At 38.9% G+C, this 19,342-nt stretch overlaps 1 protein-coding gene across 1 annotated transcript in view; it reads right to left on the reverse strand.

Annotated features, from left to right (window-relative positions):
* Window positions 1-19,342, reverse strand: part of LOC147229209 (CUB and sushi domain-containing protein 3-like) — a 229,753-nt gene that overhangs the window by 206,037 nt on the left and 4,374 nt on the right. The window contains exon 2 of the mRNA XM_086156075.1: window positions 8,352-8,574. Coding sequence (XP_086012201.1) covers window positions 8,352-8,574 — 223 coding nt within the window. The remainder of the gene's footprint in view (window positions 1-8,351; window positions 8,575-19,342) is intronic.

A 19,342-nucleotide genomic window follows, 5' to 3' on the forward strand; every position in this document is an offset into this window, starting at 1 on the left:
TTCTCTTGAATTCCAGCCATAAGTGGTTTATAAAAGATCCGACCACACGGCTATTGACACGAGTGAACTTTGCACGGTAAATACGTGGATTTTCCAGTCATATTTTGACTTAGTTACCCATTTAATTTAGTTTAAACCGCACAACGCATAAACTTTACTTGTGAATATTCACAGTGTGTATATTCCCTCATCCAAGGGCTGGACAATATCACTCTAATCATAACCAAATTAGTAAATGTAATATCTGACTGAATGTTTCCGTGTAAATTATTCAAAGCCTCGTACAATTTTAATACATTTTATGGCTATAGAAGAGGAATAATTCCACTGACTGATTTATTTCTTCCTCTACATCAGGGGTCTCAGACTCGCCAATAGCGGCCCTCGGAATAATAGTTTGTGGCCCCCTGCCTGAAATCTAATAAAATAAAATTAAAAAAAAAAAACAGGCAAGGAAAAAAATGAAAAAGTAACTTTGCAATGTATTTTTTGCTTCAAAATTTGAAAACAAAATGAGTTTTTGCTGAAAAAAAACATAGTGATATTGTTAAAACGAGCTTTTCTTTTCTTATTTCAATAAAAAAAAAAACACAAAAACAATAGGAAAAAAAAAACGGCAAAATAAAAAAACGGGCAAAATTAAAAAGATTGATTTAATAACCAGAATAGCCACCATTAGCCTTGTAAACATTATACCTCCTCTTATATATCCTTATATATCCTCTGCTACCAATCCATTTTCTCATAAATTCTCGTGGCAAATTTTCACACAGTGACAACATTTTCTCTTTATTTCTCAATATTTTTAGGGTGGAATTTCATAAATTCTTTTTTTATATTCATTTCTAACATTAATTCATCATGCAGTTTTTAGAGGAACAATTCAATACATATAAAGATTTTTTTATAATTTACCCATTTACCTCCTTTACACTAAAAAAAGGAAAAATTGGGATTTAGTGTCATGTTTTTACACTAAATGAGTGCCAGATTTTCTCTTTTACCTCAGCAATATTTTTAGGGACTAATTTCATTGATTCTTTTTTAATATTCATTTTAATTCGTCATGTATTTTTTAGAGGAACAGTTCATTACATACTAAAATTTTTGTAATTAACCTGTTCTTCCTTTAAAACAGAGGAAAAATTTGGACTTAGTTTTACTTCTAGGTAATGATTTTACTGGTCCGGCCCCCTCGACATCAAATTAGGGCGCATGTGGCCCCCGGACTAAATTAGTTTGACCCCCCTGCTCTACATTATGGTGTTTTGCAAAAGAACATCAAAGTTCTACTTTAATGTTCCACCTTTGACAAGGAAAGCAAAGGTGAATTACTTGATGTTTTGGAGTGTTGTGTGGGTGTACACACTCCACTGCAGCCTCTGAGCTCAATGCATGATGTTGAAAGACAGCAGATCACTTTAGATGAATAAATTCGCTATATAGGTGGCTTGATTGGGTAAACATCAAACCTGTAATGCTCTGAATCATACCTCCCTTTTGTGTTCCTGCCAAGGCTCAATAATAATGAGTCAACATCAGGCTTCCCAGGCTGTGACCAGTTAATGAATATCCCACAATAGCAAAACAAACAAAAAATGTTCACGAAGACTCAGAAGGAAAGACAAATATTTGACTCAATATCTATGTTTACTGAATTTTTTCATCATATATATGTATTTTTTTTCACAAAGGGACGAATTAATGTATTATCCATAGACATCTTATAATATCTTATTCTGAAAAATAATAGAAAATAAATATTTTCATGCATTTAGGCGGCTTTTTTCTTATTTATGAAAAGATTTAAAAAAGAGATGCGTCACAGTGGATGTATCAGATGAAAAGAGCATTTGAATCTTATTTGATCCTCGACAGAACTAAATAAACAAAACCCATATCAAGGATTTGTTTGGCAGTCATAGTTTTGGTTTTAACCTTAAGCGCAAAAAAATTTTAATTTTCCAGAAAATGCCTTACTTTAATTTCCGACCTCCCCTGATTGGTTATCCTACCTTTCTAAATGACCTTGCAGGTGTGGAACACGTGTCTTATTGTGATACATAAATTAAGATACAAAGTTTATTCAAAGACTGACAGACTAACAACCCACACTCTACAAAAAATCACTCAAGAACATTTTGCACACCATTTGTTCACAAATCTAACTGATTTGGTGAAGAAGAAAACAATGATATGTTGTTGCAAAATTATTTTTCTTCGAATATATACAGGGGTGTTCTCGGCTCCATAAATCATTTCATAACCAAAACATCCTCTGAAAAAACACCAGGATTGCCGGTCATCAAAATCTCAATAACCACGAACAAACTGACATTTGACGAAAACGACTGAATTATTCAAGGCGATTTATGGCTACTATTTGATGTGCATCAAGTAAAAGTATATATATATATATATATATATATATATATTTACGTCTCAAATACAAACTTGTAAATTAAAAAAGAATTATTAACAATGGATTCTTAACAATAGAAGATCCTCATGAAACACATTCGTATATTTATCTTGGGTTGTTTACATGTACTTCAGATGGACGGTCGCAAAGCTACGAGTGTTTTCTAATTAGATGAACATAAATGCGGGTCATTTCATGGGTCAGCGAGAGAAAACACATGGAAATTTTCTTGCCTGTGACTCGAACAACATCTTGTTTTACTTAACTGTCAATAACTATTCCAGCGGCAGAGGGAATCATACCAACCATAACACTGATGTGCCATTGTGTTAGCATTAAGGAAAATCACTAGCAATTAAATCCTTATTTAGATTATATTATCCTCTATTCATACTGTTCTTTAGTTCTGGTTGTGTGTTTTTCTCCCTCACTGTTCCTTGATGTTGCCCATTGTTATCCCTGATGTTGTTGTTGTTGTCCGCTGTCTATTCATCTGCTATCTATTTATTCGTGGATGTCGTGCAATCTTCTGCCTTTCTATTTATATTTATATTCATTTTCTTTTTTTGCCATTATAACTGTAACACTGCTGTGACAGGAATTTCTCCTATGGAGCTCAATAATATTTATCTTATACATATGGCATGGTTATGAATAGTAATGTAATGGTTGCGGTGATCATATATAAACATACACGTATAAAGCGCATTTATATTTTTTATTCTAAATATTGATATATTATTATTAGGATTATTTCATTTTTTTATTCATATTTATTTTCCACAAAAACTCAACCATGCAATCCTGCAACAGGGCAAAAGTACATGGAGAATTTAAACATGTTTATTAAGAATACCGATAACGTGACTTGCTAGCAATAGGAAAATATTCTGTCTTGTAAAATTAAATGATAGCCGGATCCTTCACTGTCGTCAGCACCGACCCTCCACAGGCGTGTTCGGACACAAGCGACGCTTTACTATCATCGGCTATTTGATGACTCCGCTGATGCATGCAGAATTATTCTCATTCCAAAACACACCAGCAGTCCCCCAACGCAGCGGGGAGGTTTCTGTGTCGGAGCAAATAAGCAACGACATTTCAATGTCAAGAGTCTTTTGAATGTCAATGCTTTTTACTCTACAATTAACATGCAGAATGAGTGACTAATTACAAATTGCTGGCTGGAACCAAGCAATCTCGTGATGATTGTTCAGATACCGACTAAAACTATTTATCTTCTATTTTGGGGATATGTTTCCAGTTGGAATTATTTCTACTGAACGTCTTTAGCATGTGTTCTTCCGCTGGTCGTTCCCAGTAGTTGCTGGTGTTGAGAGATAAACTGTTTCTCACACGTTTCCAGCATCAAAACAACATACGAGTGTCTGGAAAAGGCACCTGAGCATACATGTCCTGCCACCCCTTTTAGCCCCAAGTAGCCTGAACTAGCCTCACATCCACTCATCGGCTTTATCTTCAATTCCTCTTCTGTTCGCCAGTGTCTGCATTTTCACTTTGCCACCAAGTCGCTCCTCATCACCGCACATCCCTTTGTGTTTTTTTTTTTTTTTTTAAATCCTTCAGCCCGGCCATTTGGGATTCTTTTGTCCTTTCCTTGTCTATTACTCTCGTTTTACTGAGATTTCTGATAACATCAGTCCTTTGGCCAGGGGGGCCAAAGGACCAATCAGGGACTTCTCTCCCTTCTTGCCGTTGTACAATCGAGGTGCCGAGCCTTCGGAATCCATCGGGAACGTTATCGCATCTACGGATTAGCGCCTTGTGACTTCACATGCTTTTTTTTTTTCAAACACAAATGTCTTTGGGTGACTTATTTTCTGATGATGGAATTATCCATGAGCAGATATCCCAATATCTTGAAAGAGAAAGCGCAAAGAGGCATGAATATATAAGTCTAATTAATTCATTTAGACTTTTTTATCGCAGGACGTGAGACTGATTTTTTATTATAACGACGAAACTGGCATGATGTTATAATTTGCAAGGTGGACCGTTGGCACAGTGGTCAGCGCCGCTTCGATAGCTGCCTCTCTGTGTTTGTACATTTAACCCACGTCTGCACGGGTTTCCTGGTCCAGGCTAACGGTCTAAAAACATGCAGAAAGTTAAGTCATTTGTCTCTATGCGATTGACTGGCGACCGGTCCGGGTGCCCTGACGCTCGTCCGTGGCAGCCGGAATAGCCTCCAGCATCAACCGCGGGATAAGCGGTATATAATCCATAAATAAATTTTTCAATGTGCTTACATTTTTGGTGTATAATTGGGTTTCCTCAGTAACTGGAAAAACAAAGGCCGAAAGGTTTTCATTTATTTTCTCCATAGCTATTATATAAGATTGTGACCCTTTTTCTGAGTCAGCGTAAGGTGTTTCTAAAGGACATAAGGTTGTGTGTGTGTCATTGTGTGTGTCGTTACAGACAGCTATTTCATATAAGTCTGTATATTTATGGCCCTTAACATCCCGTGGAAAGGTTGTCCGCACAGAGATCTGGCCGTCACCGTCGACAACACCGTGGTAATGCCAACCACAACGGACAACCAACTGTCCGTTCCTGCAGATTCCTCCTCTACAACATCAGGAAGATTTGCAGATTCCTCACGGAGGATACGGCGCAGATACTCATCCGGGCTCTAGTCATCTTTCATGCGGACTACTGCAACTCCCTCCTTGCTGTTGCCCCGGCGGCAACCAACTCCCCTTCTTATGTGCCAACACTGGTTCCCGGTAGCCGCCCGCATCAAGCTCAAGACCCTGATGCTCGCCCATCGGGCGGTGAATGGGACGGCCCCGTCTTATCTCCAGGATATGGTCCAGCCAAAAGTCCCTGCCCGTCCCCTCCGATCCGCCACCTCTCGGCGGCCGTCCAGCCCGTGGCTCGGAGCCCCCGGATACCGATCGAGCCGGTCTCGGCTCTTCTCGGTCTCGGCTCCTCTGTAGTGGAACGAACTCCCGAAAAAGGTCAGAACAGCAGGGTTGCCGCCCATCTTTCGCCGTGAGCTGAAAACATACCTCTTCACCAAGCACTACCCTGCTAATCGCACTTCGCCCCCAAAACCCCCGGAATAAAACCGAAAAAATAACGACGAAACGAATGCATGCATTTATATGGTTCTGAGACGGCTATTTGGTGGAGCGGTCACTTCTGACTTCCGACAACTGGTACTTGCACTTTTTTGTAAGTCGCTCTGGATTAAAACGTCTGCCAAATGACTGTAATGTAATCTGATGCTAAAAGTCACATCTTGATTGGCGGAACACTGCTATTATGTGAAAAACAGAAGCAGGAAAAAAATGTTGGTTTTAAATACACACATTCAGCAAAAAAAAGAAGATTTGGGAGACTTGGTTTGGCATAGGTATGTACAAAACAGCAAAACAGTAAAATAGATTTCTTGTTCTACGAATGTGTCGAATGCGACAGGCTAAGTCACGCATCAAACCAACAAGTTCCTCTGCTGTGATACCACATTTTAATCACAATAATGCCCATTATGGTAGTCAAGTGCCAATTTAAGCTGGAGATGTATCATGGCAACGGTGAAGGCGAGTAAATAAATTGATTTTTTGAGGAAAAAAAAGATGACAACACGTCGAGATGAAGATAGCTGCGCTAAAAACTGCTCAACATTTTGAGATTTATAACCCTGGTCAGAAGATCATCGATGAGGTCGGCAAGTGAGATACAACGAGCCGGCGAACTGACAAAGCCTGACCTCGGACATTATCGGTTTCAAAAGTGATTCAAGTTATTACAATGATTGAGCTGTGGGATTGTTCCCCCGTCGCTGACACGTCCTCAATAGTATTTCACTCGCAGTCGGGCCTCTTTCTGGTTGAGCCACAAAAAATGGCTGAAAAGAAATACCATAGACACTTTATTTTATTTTATTTTATTTTTTTTAGCGCGGGGGGGGGGGGGGGTCGTCACATTGAAATTTCCCTTTCACTTCTAACTCGGCTCGCTGATGAATACAGCTGGAACATAAAGATGTGAGATGTAGCCGTTAAAGAAAAAGAATCATTTATCAGGTTCACAAGATGAAGCGCGTATCCCTGTTCCAGCACCCGCTTGAATTACAAGATTAAAAAAAAAATAATAAAAAAAAATGGAGGGCAGGTTTGCCAGGGAAAAGAATCACCTTCCGCCGAACTGCGAACAGAAAGGCACCATTTAAAATACTCAGTTTGTGAAAATATGATACACACTATCAAAATGATGGAAAACAATAGATAATCTTACTCAGATCCTCCTTATATATGGTATACTGTCAGGGAAAAATATCTTGTATTTATATATATATATATATATATATAACATTTGTGATGTTTGTTGTGAACTGCAATTCAAAATGGCGAAATGTAAAAACTTGGAGCAAGTTTACGGGAAAAAAAGAAGGAAAAAAACATGAGTCACTGCAGAAAACAGGGAGTCACAAAGGCACATAGCAAAAGTCAGTGTGAAAGTTCAAAACACAGAATCTTAAACTGAAAAAAAAAAAAAAAAAAAAAAAACAGGGGAAAAAAAAAAGGAATAAATAAAACTCCAAACCGCTCCAATGCAACAATGAAAACAAATCACAGAGCAGAAAAGATGTGAAAGAAGGGACGTCCATCTTTTTTAACAAGACAGAAAGTGCAATGCACCTTGAGATAAGATCCATAGCTCATTGGACATATCGGAAAGGATTTCTCAACTGTTCTTAAAAAAAGCTTTGCGATATGTTGCACATTTACTGTGTGGAATGTCAGGTGGTAGTAATGAAAAAACAAATAACAAATAATTGCTAATAATCAAAGCTAAACCTCTAATGTGGTTCATATAAAGGCTCAGCCACGGTATCTTTATGCAGTAAATTACAATGAGACCGCATTGAAAATAACACAGCATCATTTTATTGTGATTATGAGATTTTCTTTAACGTGTAGCGTGAACGTATCAAACCACATGAGGTTCTTTTTTTTTTTTTTTTTTTTTTTTTTTAGACAATTATGTTGGAGTCAGATGTTTCAAAGAGATACAAAACCTTTTTTCGCTGCAATTTAATATCGGGCTTTTGTTAGGATGTGGAAAAGCACAAAGAAAACCAATCGTCTGGTCAGCGACTGTCATGAACAAGGACAACTTTCTGTGTTTCCTTTTATATTATTTTATTCTACCTCTGCCTCCTCCAGTGAAGCCTTTCAGTAGCAGACAATGTTCGCTGTGCTACATCGGCGAAGCCAAAAGGGTTTTGTCATTCAGAAATCATTCTAGTTTTGTTTATGATTTTTTCCGGTTGTACGGTTCCTTTCCTTTAGCATCCTTTGAGAATATTTAATGTTTGAGGGTCGGAGAAGAAGAATGTGATGTAATCCGTTCTATATTACACATGCTCATGATAATAAATCCAATCTTAAATGCATTCTTCTTTTTGGATATATATTGTAGCGTTTTTAGTCAGGGAAACACCCCGGTGATGGTAAAATATCCGTTTAATGAGAAAAAGGTGTTTTCGGCCACAACCACAACACACACGTCTGCAATACAACTAAATGTTAAGCTTCGGGTAAAAACCCCCAGAAATCATTGCAACCGGAACCACATTATTCCCAGCAACCCCAAAATAACACAGAAAACAAGCATCAACATGGACACCAACATTTGTGATTTCAATGAAAACTGTATTTTTTTGGCATGAATAAAAGAATAATCAAGCTTATATTAATTGTTCATTTTCAGCATCAAGTGAGTTTTCACTTGAACATGATACCTATAATAACCTAATGTTTTCTATTTTCCCTGATGTCAAAAAACACACAAATGGTTTCATATTTAATTTTCTATCAAAAAGTGACAATGAATTTTTCTCTCTTTTTTTCCCTCATTCCCGCCATGGTGTCTCTCCTGCCCAGAGCTTCCTTACCTTGTCCTGAAGTTCGCCGGGTGCGGATGCCCATCGTACAAAGATAAAAAGTCATATTCCTCCTCCACGGCGAAAGATTGAAAAACTATATGAATCCTGGTTCCCTCCTCAGCTACAATCACCCAGGTACAGTTCGCTCCATTTGGATAGCCATATGGAAACCCTGGGCTTTCAATTGTCCCATTCCTTCCTTTTAAAGTGCCTCCACAAGTATGGATAAAACCTGGAAAAGAAGAAAAATAAAGCAGCGTTATTAAATGCATACAGAAGGTGTGAATGAGTCCCAACTAGGGGTAAAACTAGGGTAAAATCTTGGGCATTTTTCCAGAAAACCCTATCATTCTGCTTTGGCAGTAAATAGCCCGAATCCCTTTAAATGTTTAAATAAGCCTACACAGATGCCATAGCATTTTTGTAGCAAATGCATGCATCCTGTTGCCTTCAGGTGCGGTAGAACCGAAGACAAACTGTTTGGAAATGTTCTCGGATGCCAAAACGGCTCGATTCGGCCATTTGGTTGATTTTGTTTTTTCCTTTTTAAAATAACGACAGTAAGAATAAATAAAGAAATTTAAAAAATTTATCGAACCTCCAACACACTGCGGTAGCTAGCGCTGGAAAGCAAATGCATAATTGAGGACCACAACATTGGCTTTCGCCGTTTTATCGAGCGAGGGAATTCTGTCGTCTCATTACTTCCTCCTTTCTTTTCACAGGGTCACAAAGGCCCGGTGACAAGCGACAAGCAAGGTCTTCCAATTTGATGCCGCGTGCCCTTAACGTTAGGCTTTCCATCCCACGCAAAATAGATCCTCGCCTCATATTACTCACACCCGCTGAAAATCAATAACCTTGACACATTAGGGTTTGGTGTTGTGTTATTTTCCAAGCGCAGTGATTTGATTGTTTCTTTTTTCTTTGTTAAAAGGGAACAGCTACATTTGATTTGGTTATGAATCTCAAACCTAAACACGTCCACAAATATCCCGTTCTCACAGCGTCTCGTGCGTTACGTTCTCCTTCGTTTGCACACATTTGGGGTGCACTTTCACGTGAACATGTGCCAATAAACAATGTCACTGCCCAAAAAGAGCACCATTTCATCACCTACGCTGCCTAATGAAATGCAAACTTAATTAAGATGCATGGTTTACTCCACGCAAATTCACTCCTGGTGTAATTACCTTTTTATTCTGTAGGTGAAGGATGTTTTTTATCATGCACACTCACTGCGGTATGGAGAAAAATGCAAGACACACATTTCTCCCGGCACACATACGGCTCAAAGGGGCTTATCACAATGCTGGTGAATTTTACCCTCCATATAAACCAGGGGTGTCAAACTCATTTTGACGGCCTCATTTGATGTCAAGGGGGCCGAACCAGTGAAAATATTACACTAAATCCAAATTTTTCCTTTTTTTTTTAGTGTGAAGGAAGTAAAAGGGTAAATTACAAAAAAAATCTTTATATGTAATGAATTGTTCCTCTAAAAATTACATGATGAATTAATGTTAAAAATGAATATTAAAAAAAAAAAAAATTGATGAAATTGCACCCTAAAAATATTGAGTTAAAAGAGAAAATCTTGTCACTGTGGGAAAAGTTGCCACTAGAATGTATTAGAAAAATAGATTGGTAGCATGTATAAGATGAGGTATAATGTTTACAAGGCTAATGGTGGCTACTCTGGTTATTAAATCAATCTTTTTAATTTTTCCCGTTTTTTTTTTTCCTATCATTTTTGTGTTTTTCATAGAAATAAGAAAAGAAAAAATTGGGTTTTAACAATGTCACTAGAGGTTTTTTCATCAAAAAGTGAATTTGTTTTCAAATTTTGAAGCAAAAAATACATTCCAAAGTTACTTTTTCATTTTTTCCTTGCCTGTATTTTTTTGAAACCCACAGTATAAAACCCCCAGATGCACGTGAGAAAAAAATGCACAGGCCGCACCAACGCAAAGATTTGATTTCAGGTTTCAGGTTAATTTCATTCATACTAATAAAGTCATCAGATCGGGATCTTTCATTCTTTCAAGGCCCGAGAGACATGAACACACACCGGATTCTTAAACCAGAGAAAGTGTGTGTACCGCCTGCAAACTGACCTGCCGCTCTCAGACATTTCACACCTTGCAGACCTGCTGATCAAGTAGCCTGACCTTCTCATAGACACTATTAAAGACGGAGTATTTACATCATATCTGTATGATGTTGTGTTGAGGAGCGTCTGCTGTAAATGCAATAGATATAAATTGTCAACGCGCTGCACGTTTCTACACCGCCTCCGCTGAGCGTGCACGATTCGGGGGAACTTAGGACGACACAGTCCGAACGGGCATATAACGCGAAACCCCCGATTTAGTGACGCGACTAAAATGGCGTTTGAGTTTTAAGAGCTGAAACGTCTTACAAAAAATATCAGAAATCTGATATTTCCATGGTGGTTTGTCAGTAATGTTGCTTGTTACGGATCATTTTCCGGCAGCCACATACTATTATGATTTCCAAACAGCGATAAACTGCTAGCGATAAACTTAATTTCTTTAATTCACTTATTTATTCATGGTCTCATCCATAGAAACTGTTGTCTGCTGGTAGTTTTCCATTTGTTACACAAGTGTTTATTTTATTTAGAATTATATTTATAATACACACACACACATTATTTTTCTATGCTCCTATTTTTAACCAAATTATTTACAACCCGCATTGTCCACTTTCCACCGCGCAAATAGAAATTTCCCCATTTCGAGACGATTGTCTATTCTATCCTATATCTACATTTCATAGGATTCAAATAAAGAGATTTTTCCGGGAGCTTGATTTTCTTCATTTTTTTTGACACATTACTGCGACAGAGAGAAAAGCTAAAGCTAGAATAATTCACAGTTGCAAATCAATGTCAAATGTGACAGAATTTTTAAGCGTGTTCATTACCGAAGTAGAGAATACCGCTTTTTGTTATTCAAACGCCGAGTCATTTTTGACCTTAGTTGGACTGTCGGGGTTCCTGGTCTTTAACCTAACAGTCAACTGTTTGCTTCCTTTCTCCCCGGTTGTTCTACCAACCGCAGTCCGAGCCTCGCGGTTCGTTATTGAAGGCTAATCCGGTGAACGTCCCGGCGAACGCTGGTGTCCCGGCGTGCTGCCCCGTGATTGACGACCAGCGGGTAAAGGTTGTCAGCCGGGGTCGGCGCCAACTAACCCCCCGCACGCCGAGCCCCACAATCCTGTCAGCATGAAAATCAGCATCGATACTAAAGGAGCGGATATAGATATGCATTGAATATTAGCGTATAAAACCCGACATCCGGGGTTTGTTTGTTTTGTTTATTGTATTGGGATAAACGTGACAATAAATGATGTGATTGGACCAAATACAGCGCATCACGATACTCCTTGACCTGTTAGTAGGAGTTAAATTCACTCCGCAGAGGTCGAGGGGGTCGGGCCGCGGAGTTCGGAGTTGTAAAGAAGGATCCGGATACATTTAGCCATTTTAGAGTATCACAACCTTTTTCGGAAACGAGGCAAACGCCACTCCGCTACCAGGAAGCCGATATAAATGCGCGACTCAAGGAAACGCCATTTTCATTGGTCATCAGCCAGAGCGCAAATGCACATAGATAAGTCTAATACAGAACCTTTAATGGACTTGTGTTATATTTGCATGTTCGCCAAGCGTGAGATGACTAATGCTGTATGGTTTTCAGTGTAATAATACTGCATGTGTGAAGTGCTTAGCAGTGTTTGTGTGGCTGATTGTTCTGGTGTCTTGGGGATGACAGAACAGATGCTCATTTCTAAGACATCTATTTCCCTCTTTCTCCCTCTCCATCATTTCCTCTTCAGATGTGTGTTTTCTTTTCATCCCTCATTATCCCCATACTCTCTCAAGCCATCTGCATTTCTCTCCTTCTTTGTACCCCCCATTTTCATCTGGTCTCATGCACCTTTTTTTTTATTTTTGATTTTCTGCATCTTCAGACGATTGTCGTGCTCTTCCTCTCTCTCTCCTCCTACCATCTCCTCACAAATTATCCAATGCCTTGTTTTTTTTTTGTTTTTTTTTTCCTTTTTCGCCTCGATAAGTTATCTATTTCGAATTAGAATCACATCATATCCATATCAATGTCAGGATTCATATACGCTTGTATTATTTAAAGCACTGCCATCTCCATAAAAGCCGTATCTATAAAAAGTGTTGTAAACATTCATGTTGTTCCTTCAAAGGGAAACATAACAGCATATGCTCCTCATAAATTAATTGCGTTTACCGGTCAGACCTTCTAGCAGTCGTCTTCGAATTCTACTGTCGTCTCAAAGTTGCCTTTTCTGACCTGCATGATCAGTTCAATTGCAAAGCGCACTCACTGGGTGTGTGTGTGTGTTTTTTTTTTTTTTTGTGCTACTTGAACACGAATGTCAAGCCGTATCACCGAGCGCACGTCGTGATGAGAAACCAAATTAACGGCATGCTGTGAATGCGCAGTAGGGAAAATGCGGTTCAGAAATATGAATCGGTATCATAACGCACAAGTCTTGCAGAAACGGGAGCCGCTGCCCGGCTGACAGACAGCGGAGAAACGGTCCCAGCTGTTTCACAAACAGTTACTTTACCCCCTTGCCATTTCCAGACACACACGACACCATCATTTCACGACAACCAATGGCCGATACGCTGAGCTGATTGCTATATTTGCCGGACAAAATAAGACAAGAAAATTGCAGTTGGCTTGTATCACCATTCCTTTTTTTCCGCCAAGTCTGTATGTGAGTGTGTTTCATGTCAAACATCACGTTATCTCCTGGGCTCATGGTCCATATGGATTTCTTACTCCAATTAATGGCAGTTTTTTTTTTTTTTTGGAATAATATGATTCACATAATATGATTTGCATTGTTAGGATAAAGAAATGTGATTCATTTCATCAAAATGCGTGACATTGGTTCATCAATTTTTGCGTTGAAGAGCGTGAGAACAATTTGAGCTAATTAAAAAAAAAGAAGAAAAAACATCCGGCCCGCATTTTGGGATGAAGTTGCAGATTTCCCCAAAGTCAATATGAATTTATTTTGCAATTATTTTCCGATTAGCTGGGAGACAAAAAGAAAGATAACGTGCAAAGGAGGCAGGTAACAAATCCTTTACATCAAAAGTATTACGGGAGTCTACTTTTGAATAGAATCCTCCTTCGTAGGGTCCGAAAACCACAATAACTAATAAAAACTTGACATGTTTTAGGATCCCAAAGGACATTCAGCTGCAACACGAGTGTTGTTCTTGTCAACTGTTGAACACTCAATTCTGGAAATGAAGTACCACATTTATTTGGGGGGGGGGATTTATTGTTTCCAATTTATTATGTTGTCCCCTTAACTCTATTGAATATATTTGCTATGCGTTGTCAGGAGTTCTCTTTTGTCAACTCCCCATCGTCTGTTTTCCAAATGATTTCTTCCAACGGGACGATAAAGTTGATCTATTCTAAGAGCAAATCCCATTTCTTTGAACAATATCTTCACAGAATACAATGTATTTCTATACACTGAAGACACTCAAAGTCCATTTAAATAAACAACGCTGCGGCAAACCTTTCACAATTTATTAGAAGTGGCCTTCGGCTTTTTCAATAAAAACAAATATTTGAATGACACGCACTTTATAGCAATTTACGACCAAGATTGGAGAAATAATGTTTCATCGGCCAAAAAAAAAAAAAAAAAAAAAAAAAAGGAATAAGCGAACTCGCGTTTTAGTCGGGGTGGTTTCATCATGTGGACAAAAACAGGCTTGTAACTAATGAGGTGGGCTGTCACCGAGGTGAAATGTTTATTCCGCATGTTGCAGGGTTCACTTTCAGGGATATTTCAAGAAGCAGGAATAAAATAAAAAAACCTTAAACTGACTCACCAAAGCTCTCCTGACATTCTCCCTGCTGCCAGTGTGTCAGGCACTGACCAGCCAAGAGAGAGAGGAACTGGTTCTTTTTCCACCACATGTTTATATTTCAAGGCCAATTACAGTTCCAGTCTTGGAAAAGAAAAAAAAAAAAGAGCTTTTCCCCGAGTGGGTTTTTTGCACAATGATATTAAGTTAGTATGCTTTTATGCATGATTACTCCGGTGTTTATGCTTCATTTACAATTCTTTATTACTTGAACCAGTTTCTGACATTTTAAAGAAAACGTGCGCATGTGTGCGCGCGCGATATCCGAGGACAATTTCAGCCTGAGCCTTTGGGGGGAAGAACGCTGTTGAATAGAGAGGGCTTTTTATGGCATTTTGGTCAAAACTTGAAAGGACTGTTTTTTATTGTTCAAATTTTGAAAGTAGAGGTTAGAACTTTCACTTTAGACGGGCCCTAAACTGATTACATCTCACACCTCATGTGCTACTATTACCAAATATGAATATAAGGAGGTAGATATAAAAAAAAAAGGTCTAAATCCTAGACAGAGATCATGACAATGAGGGTCAGACATCATTTCAAAACCACGGACACTGCAGATTTCCTGTTTTGCATGCAGTGACGAGACCTGACAACAGTTTCAGAGAAGGGAAGTGAAATCAGGGGAAAAAAAAAGAGATAGAGATCTGTGAGCAGTAACCATCTGTTTTCTCTTTTGCTCCCCACTGATGATTTTCTATAATTACAGTGAATACTCAATCAGGTAGGTGTGAGTAGAAAACAATACACTGTATATGTGAGTTGGAGCAGTTTAATTGATATTAAAATGCAGTTCTAAATATTGTGTGAATGTGACATATCCATCCAAAAGAGTTGTGGATTTTTTGGAAAAAAAAAAAAAGGAAAATGTTTTTACCATAACATTGTGGCATAAAATTAAAGTGTGGGCGGCGAGAAAATAGTTTTATTTTTTAAATTGTGGTTTAAGGTCAAGACAAAGTTAGAGAGAGGGCTGACAAATAAGAATTAGGTGATTCTAGCTCATGTCATGATGGCTTGTGACAGTTTATGTGGGATATATTTTATATGTAGTATTTACTGGTGTGTGTGTGTGCCTGTGTGTATGATGCATAATGAGCCTATATCCTTCTCCGGGTCACAGTAAAGTAAATATAGCAAAGGGAATATAACATTTTACTGCTATAATAAATACAATGAGTACATATTGTATTTATATGCAAATTAATGCCGGAGTAAATCTAACAAGTTATCCGAATTTTCCCCTTTTGAACTGTGCGACCTCAAAGCAAAGACGTTGGATCCACGTAGGGTATAAATGAATATAACGTGTGATGAAAATAAATACGAGATATCAAAAATGAGTTAATAATACAAACGTGCAAAGTTTTCAGCAGCCCAGACGCTACAGTTCTTGATTTGAACACCTCGATGGACGAAAAGTCCGTCCGTACAAACAGTGCTTACTTTAACCTTTTATACATCGCTTTCTTTCGTCAAACAAATTCCAAAGCGAATATCCCTAAGCCTGCTGAACCGTGCACTTTCGAGATACTCCTCCTGCTTGATGTGCAATTTACCCATTACTGGCTAATCTCTGCTCACTTAAGGAAGCCCCCTCCTGGAGATAGTATTCAATCATTGTTCATACGGCCGGCCGATCGAAGAAAAAAAAAAAAAAAAAACAACAACAACAACAACAACAAAAAAAAAAAAAGCAGACAACAGCCTTGCCAATCCGAGTTAAAGTTTCGAAAAAAGCTGCATTGATTTGCACTTGACCTTAAAGGTGATTCAGCCCGTATAGAGATATCCATCAGTGAGGCTTGGTTACAGCTCACAGAGTGGAAAGATAGGACACTCGCTAAACAAAGGTCAATAAACATGGTAGGAGCTCTAATTTGCCGCAAACGTCCCGCGATGTTTGCATAGAAGGAAACGGCGGTCGAACCCGACCGCGCCGTCGCTCACGCCGGGATAAGGAACCTCACATTCCTCGGAGAAAAAACTCCAGTTAGGACAAAATATGTCAAAGTGAAGAGAAAGAAGGAAATCTTTTGTCTTGTGAATGTCACACCTCGGTCAATGAGTCCACGAGGTTTGTAACATATCAGGGATTGAACCAACCCGGCACTTAGAAGTTACACTTAGAGGTGATTTTCATTTTGAGATCCCGGCACTTTTCTCTCAGATCTACATCGAGCCGTTCTGTGGGACGCAGACGTGAAATGCGGAGCTACGAGCAAATACACTTTTCAGCTGCACGACCAGGAATGCGTGCAGTGATAGGCCGAGACAGCAGCCTTAGCAGACAGAAATCTAAAATTGATGTCGCCAAAGTGAAGGAGCTTATCTGCATGGCTCTGCAGCATCTTCACAATTTGATAGAATGCGTATTTAATGGCAGGACCTCACTATGCTTGTCTGGATGCTTGATGAAAAGGAACTGGGCTTCATAGAAACAGACACTGAATAGAGGTTTTTCTAAAGAATTACTATAACCTCATGAGTGTGTAACTGCAATTTGGAAAAGAGCTTAGAAATATTCCATTTGGTGGTTTTAAATTGGTGACCACTGAAGTGAAAAATACCGAAATCAAATACACTGCCACGATGAAACAGAAAAGGCAAGTGCATTAATATGCACGCCATTGCACAAGGAAATAACAGATCTGTGTGGCTGAGTATAATAACCGTGCTCCAATATCTGCGAGCCGCTTTGCTTTAGCCATTTGTATCTCGCCAGCAGATACGGTATTTTTACGAGTAGACACCAATACCTTTTCAAAGTGATAGTGAGCCACGCTGCACCTGATGCCAGAGCTCCGCCGTGAGAGCTGCTGTACAACGGACAAACATGAGCCAACACCACATCTAATAACGCCTGTCTCTCTAGCCTCCGATCTGGAAAACAAACAGAATCATCTCTCGACTTTGCCCGAAAATGAAAAACACGGAGGCATCTTCATTTTAATTGCACAGAGTCTGAAAAACCTTCAAAATCCCCCACGAATCCTTCACGGTCCCTCAACCCAGTGCTTATACCAGGGGTGTCAAACTCAAATGCACAGGGGGCCAAAATTCAAAACTGGGACCAACAATATTGAAAAAAATCTTCCTCCAGATATAACAATGAACCTTTTCCTATGGACCCAAACAAGTTTTGCTTAAAAACTAAATATGGAACAAGCGTGGCTTAATATTGCATGCAAAATCCTGTTTTCTGCCTAAGTAGCAGGGTGCCAGTATTAGCATAAGGTCGCTATGACTACTGTCAACGGAAGAGAGGGCGTTTATGGGTCCTGTTGTGATTTTCGTGCCAAAACACCAGCAGAAAATCCTGGGATTTGTAGAATTAGCGGTACATGCGCTGTAGACTATACCGGCGTTCAGCTGTAATAGTCATTTGATATGGCTTTTCGGGCCAAATATAATTACAGTGCGGGCCAAATTTGGCCCGCGGGCCAGAGTTTGACGCCCATGGGTTATATCATCTTTTTCAATAAAACTTATCCCATACATATATAAAAAAAATGCAACATGTGTCTTTGCTGTTTTCAAGCCAAATCTGCTTGTGCCCATCTGTGCAGATAGAAAGGAAAGTGCACACAGTGCGCCTTTGCTGCGTAAAGGTGCAATGTGGGCACTTTCCAATCTTGGAATAATGCAAAGTGCTTGTGTCATTGATCAACAAAAAAAAAAAAAAAAAACACTTTAAACCAATGAGCTGCTTAAGACAGGCATCTCTTAGATTAAGTGGAACATTCTTTTTTTTTTGCAGTTTGTGCAATGTTGCACATATGAAAAACCAAATGAACATAGTCCAATAGTTTCAATTGTTAGGAATTTTCCCATCAAACATGAGGAAGATAAAAAAAAAATAAATCTTGGTACAAAAAATGAAAAACAATCCCTTGATTTGGATGCGGACGTATAAAGCTCACCCCGTTCCTTGACGTTTTCATCTGCTACTCAGACAATCCTGCCCTCCCCACAATTAGAAGGTACAAGATGAAACGGAAGCGTATTCTGTTATATTCAAACTGCACAAGGATCAGTAACTGTTTAAAAGGAACCCTTAGAATTCTATAAGGTTGGATGAAAGGCTTTAGAGCGCTAAAGGAAATCTAACATCAGATAATTAGTTAATCAATTACATTTTCAGTGATCTGAAGGACACTTTTTTCGCGTAAAAAGTACCGTTACAGTGCTGAAAATCACATTTCTGCCTTTCAATTAATCCGTCCTTGTTGGTCAAGTTATCTATTATGTAATGATAATAATCTTTCTAGATGTATTTTCCATTTTATAACCAGTGAAATAAGTATCCCCTTGCACAGCTGTCCCAGTATTGATAAGAGAGAAATGTAGTTGAGTCCAAGCAGCATTTCTCACCTATCATTTTATTACTATGGGTGCATGTTATGAAAGCACATCATCTTCCACACAAAGCGGTCCACCTCCTCAATTACATCTGTTCCCTGACAAGGCTTTGCTCGCAGCTCTCGTGTCAAACTTAAAATAAAATCCGAGCAACCGGCGGCTGATCTTCGCATTGTGGCGCAACACGTGAAAAGGTGAATGCATGTCAAATCCAATATAATGAATCCTATTAATGCTTTGCGGTGCCGGCATTTGACGACTAATTGGCATTCAAGTTTGGCGTGGATATCGGTACATGGAAAGATCCGATTTTAGCAGAAATAAATGCTTAATCGATGTAACTATATATAAAGAGAGAGAGAGAGAGAGAGAGAGAGAGAGAGAGTGAGATATATCTCTATATATAAAGCCACAGCATGATTTGTGCTGAATTAATGGATCCATTTTTTATCAGTAACATGCCTCCGGAGTTTAATCCCCTCTGAAGCTGGCACCTGAGGTGCACAAGACAGCCCACCTTGAATCTATAGCCTTTACTCCAGAAACCGCTTCTCTCCGTCCTATTACATTTAATCTCAACAAACGCTGAGATATTTTCTTGCCCAAGACAAGATATTGCCAATCTGGCTCCCCCATGAGCACCGCTTATATTAAAACCGATACCCGAGAAGAACCG

Source organism: Fistularia commersonii, chromosome 11 (genome assembly GCF_037954325.1).
Source record: "Fistularia commersonii isolate RoL2024-O1a breed Wild chromosome 11, RoL_Fcom_v1.0, whole genome shotgun sequence".
NCBI lineage: Eukaryota > Metazoa > Chordata > Actinopteri > Syngnathiformes > Fistulariidae > Fistularia > Fistularia commersonii.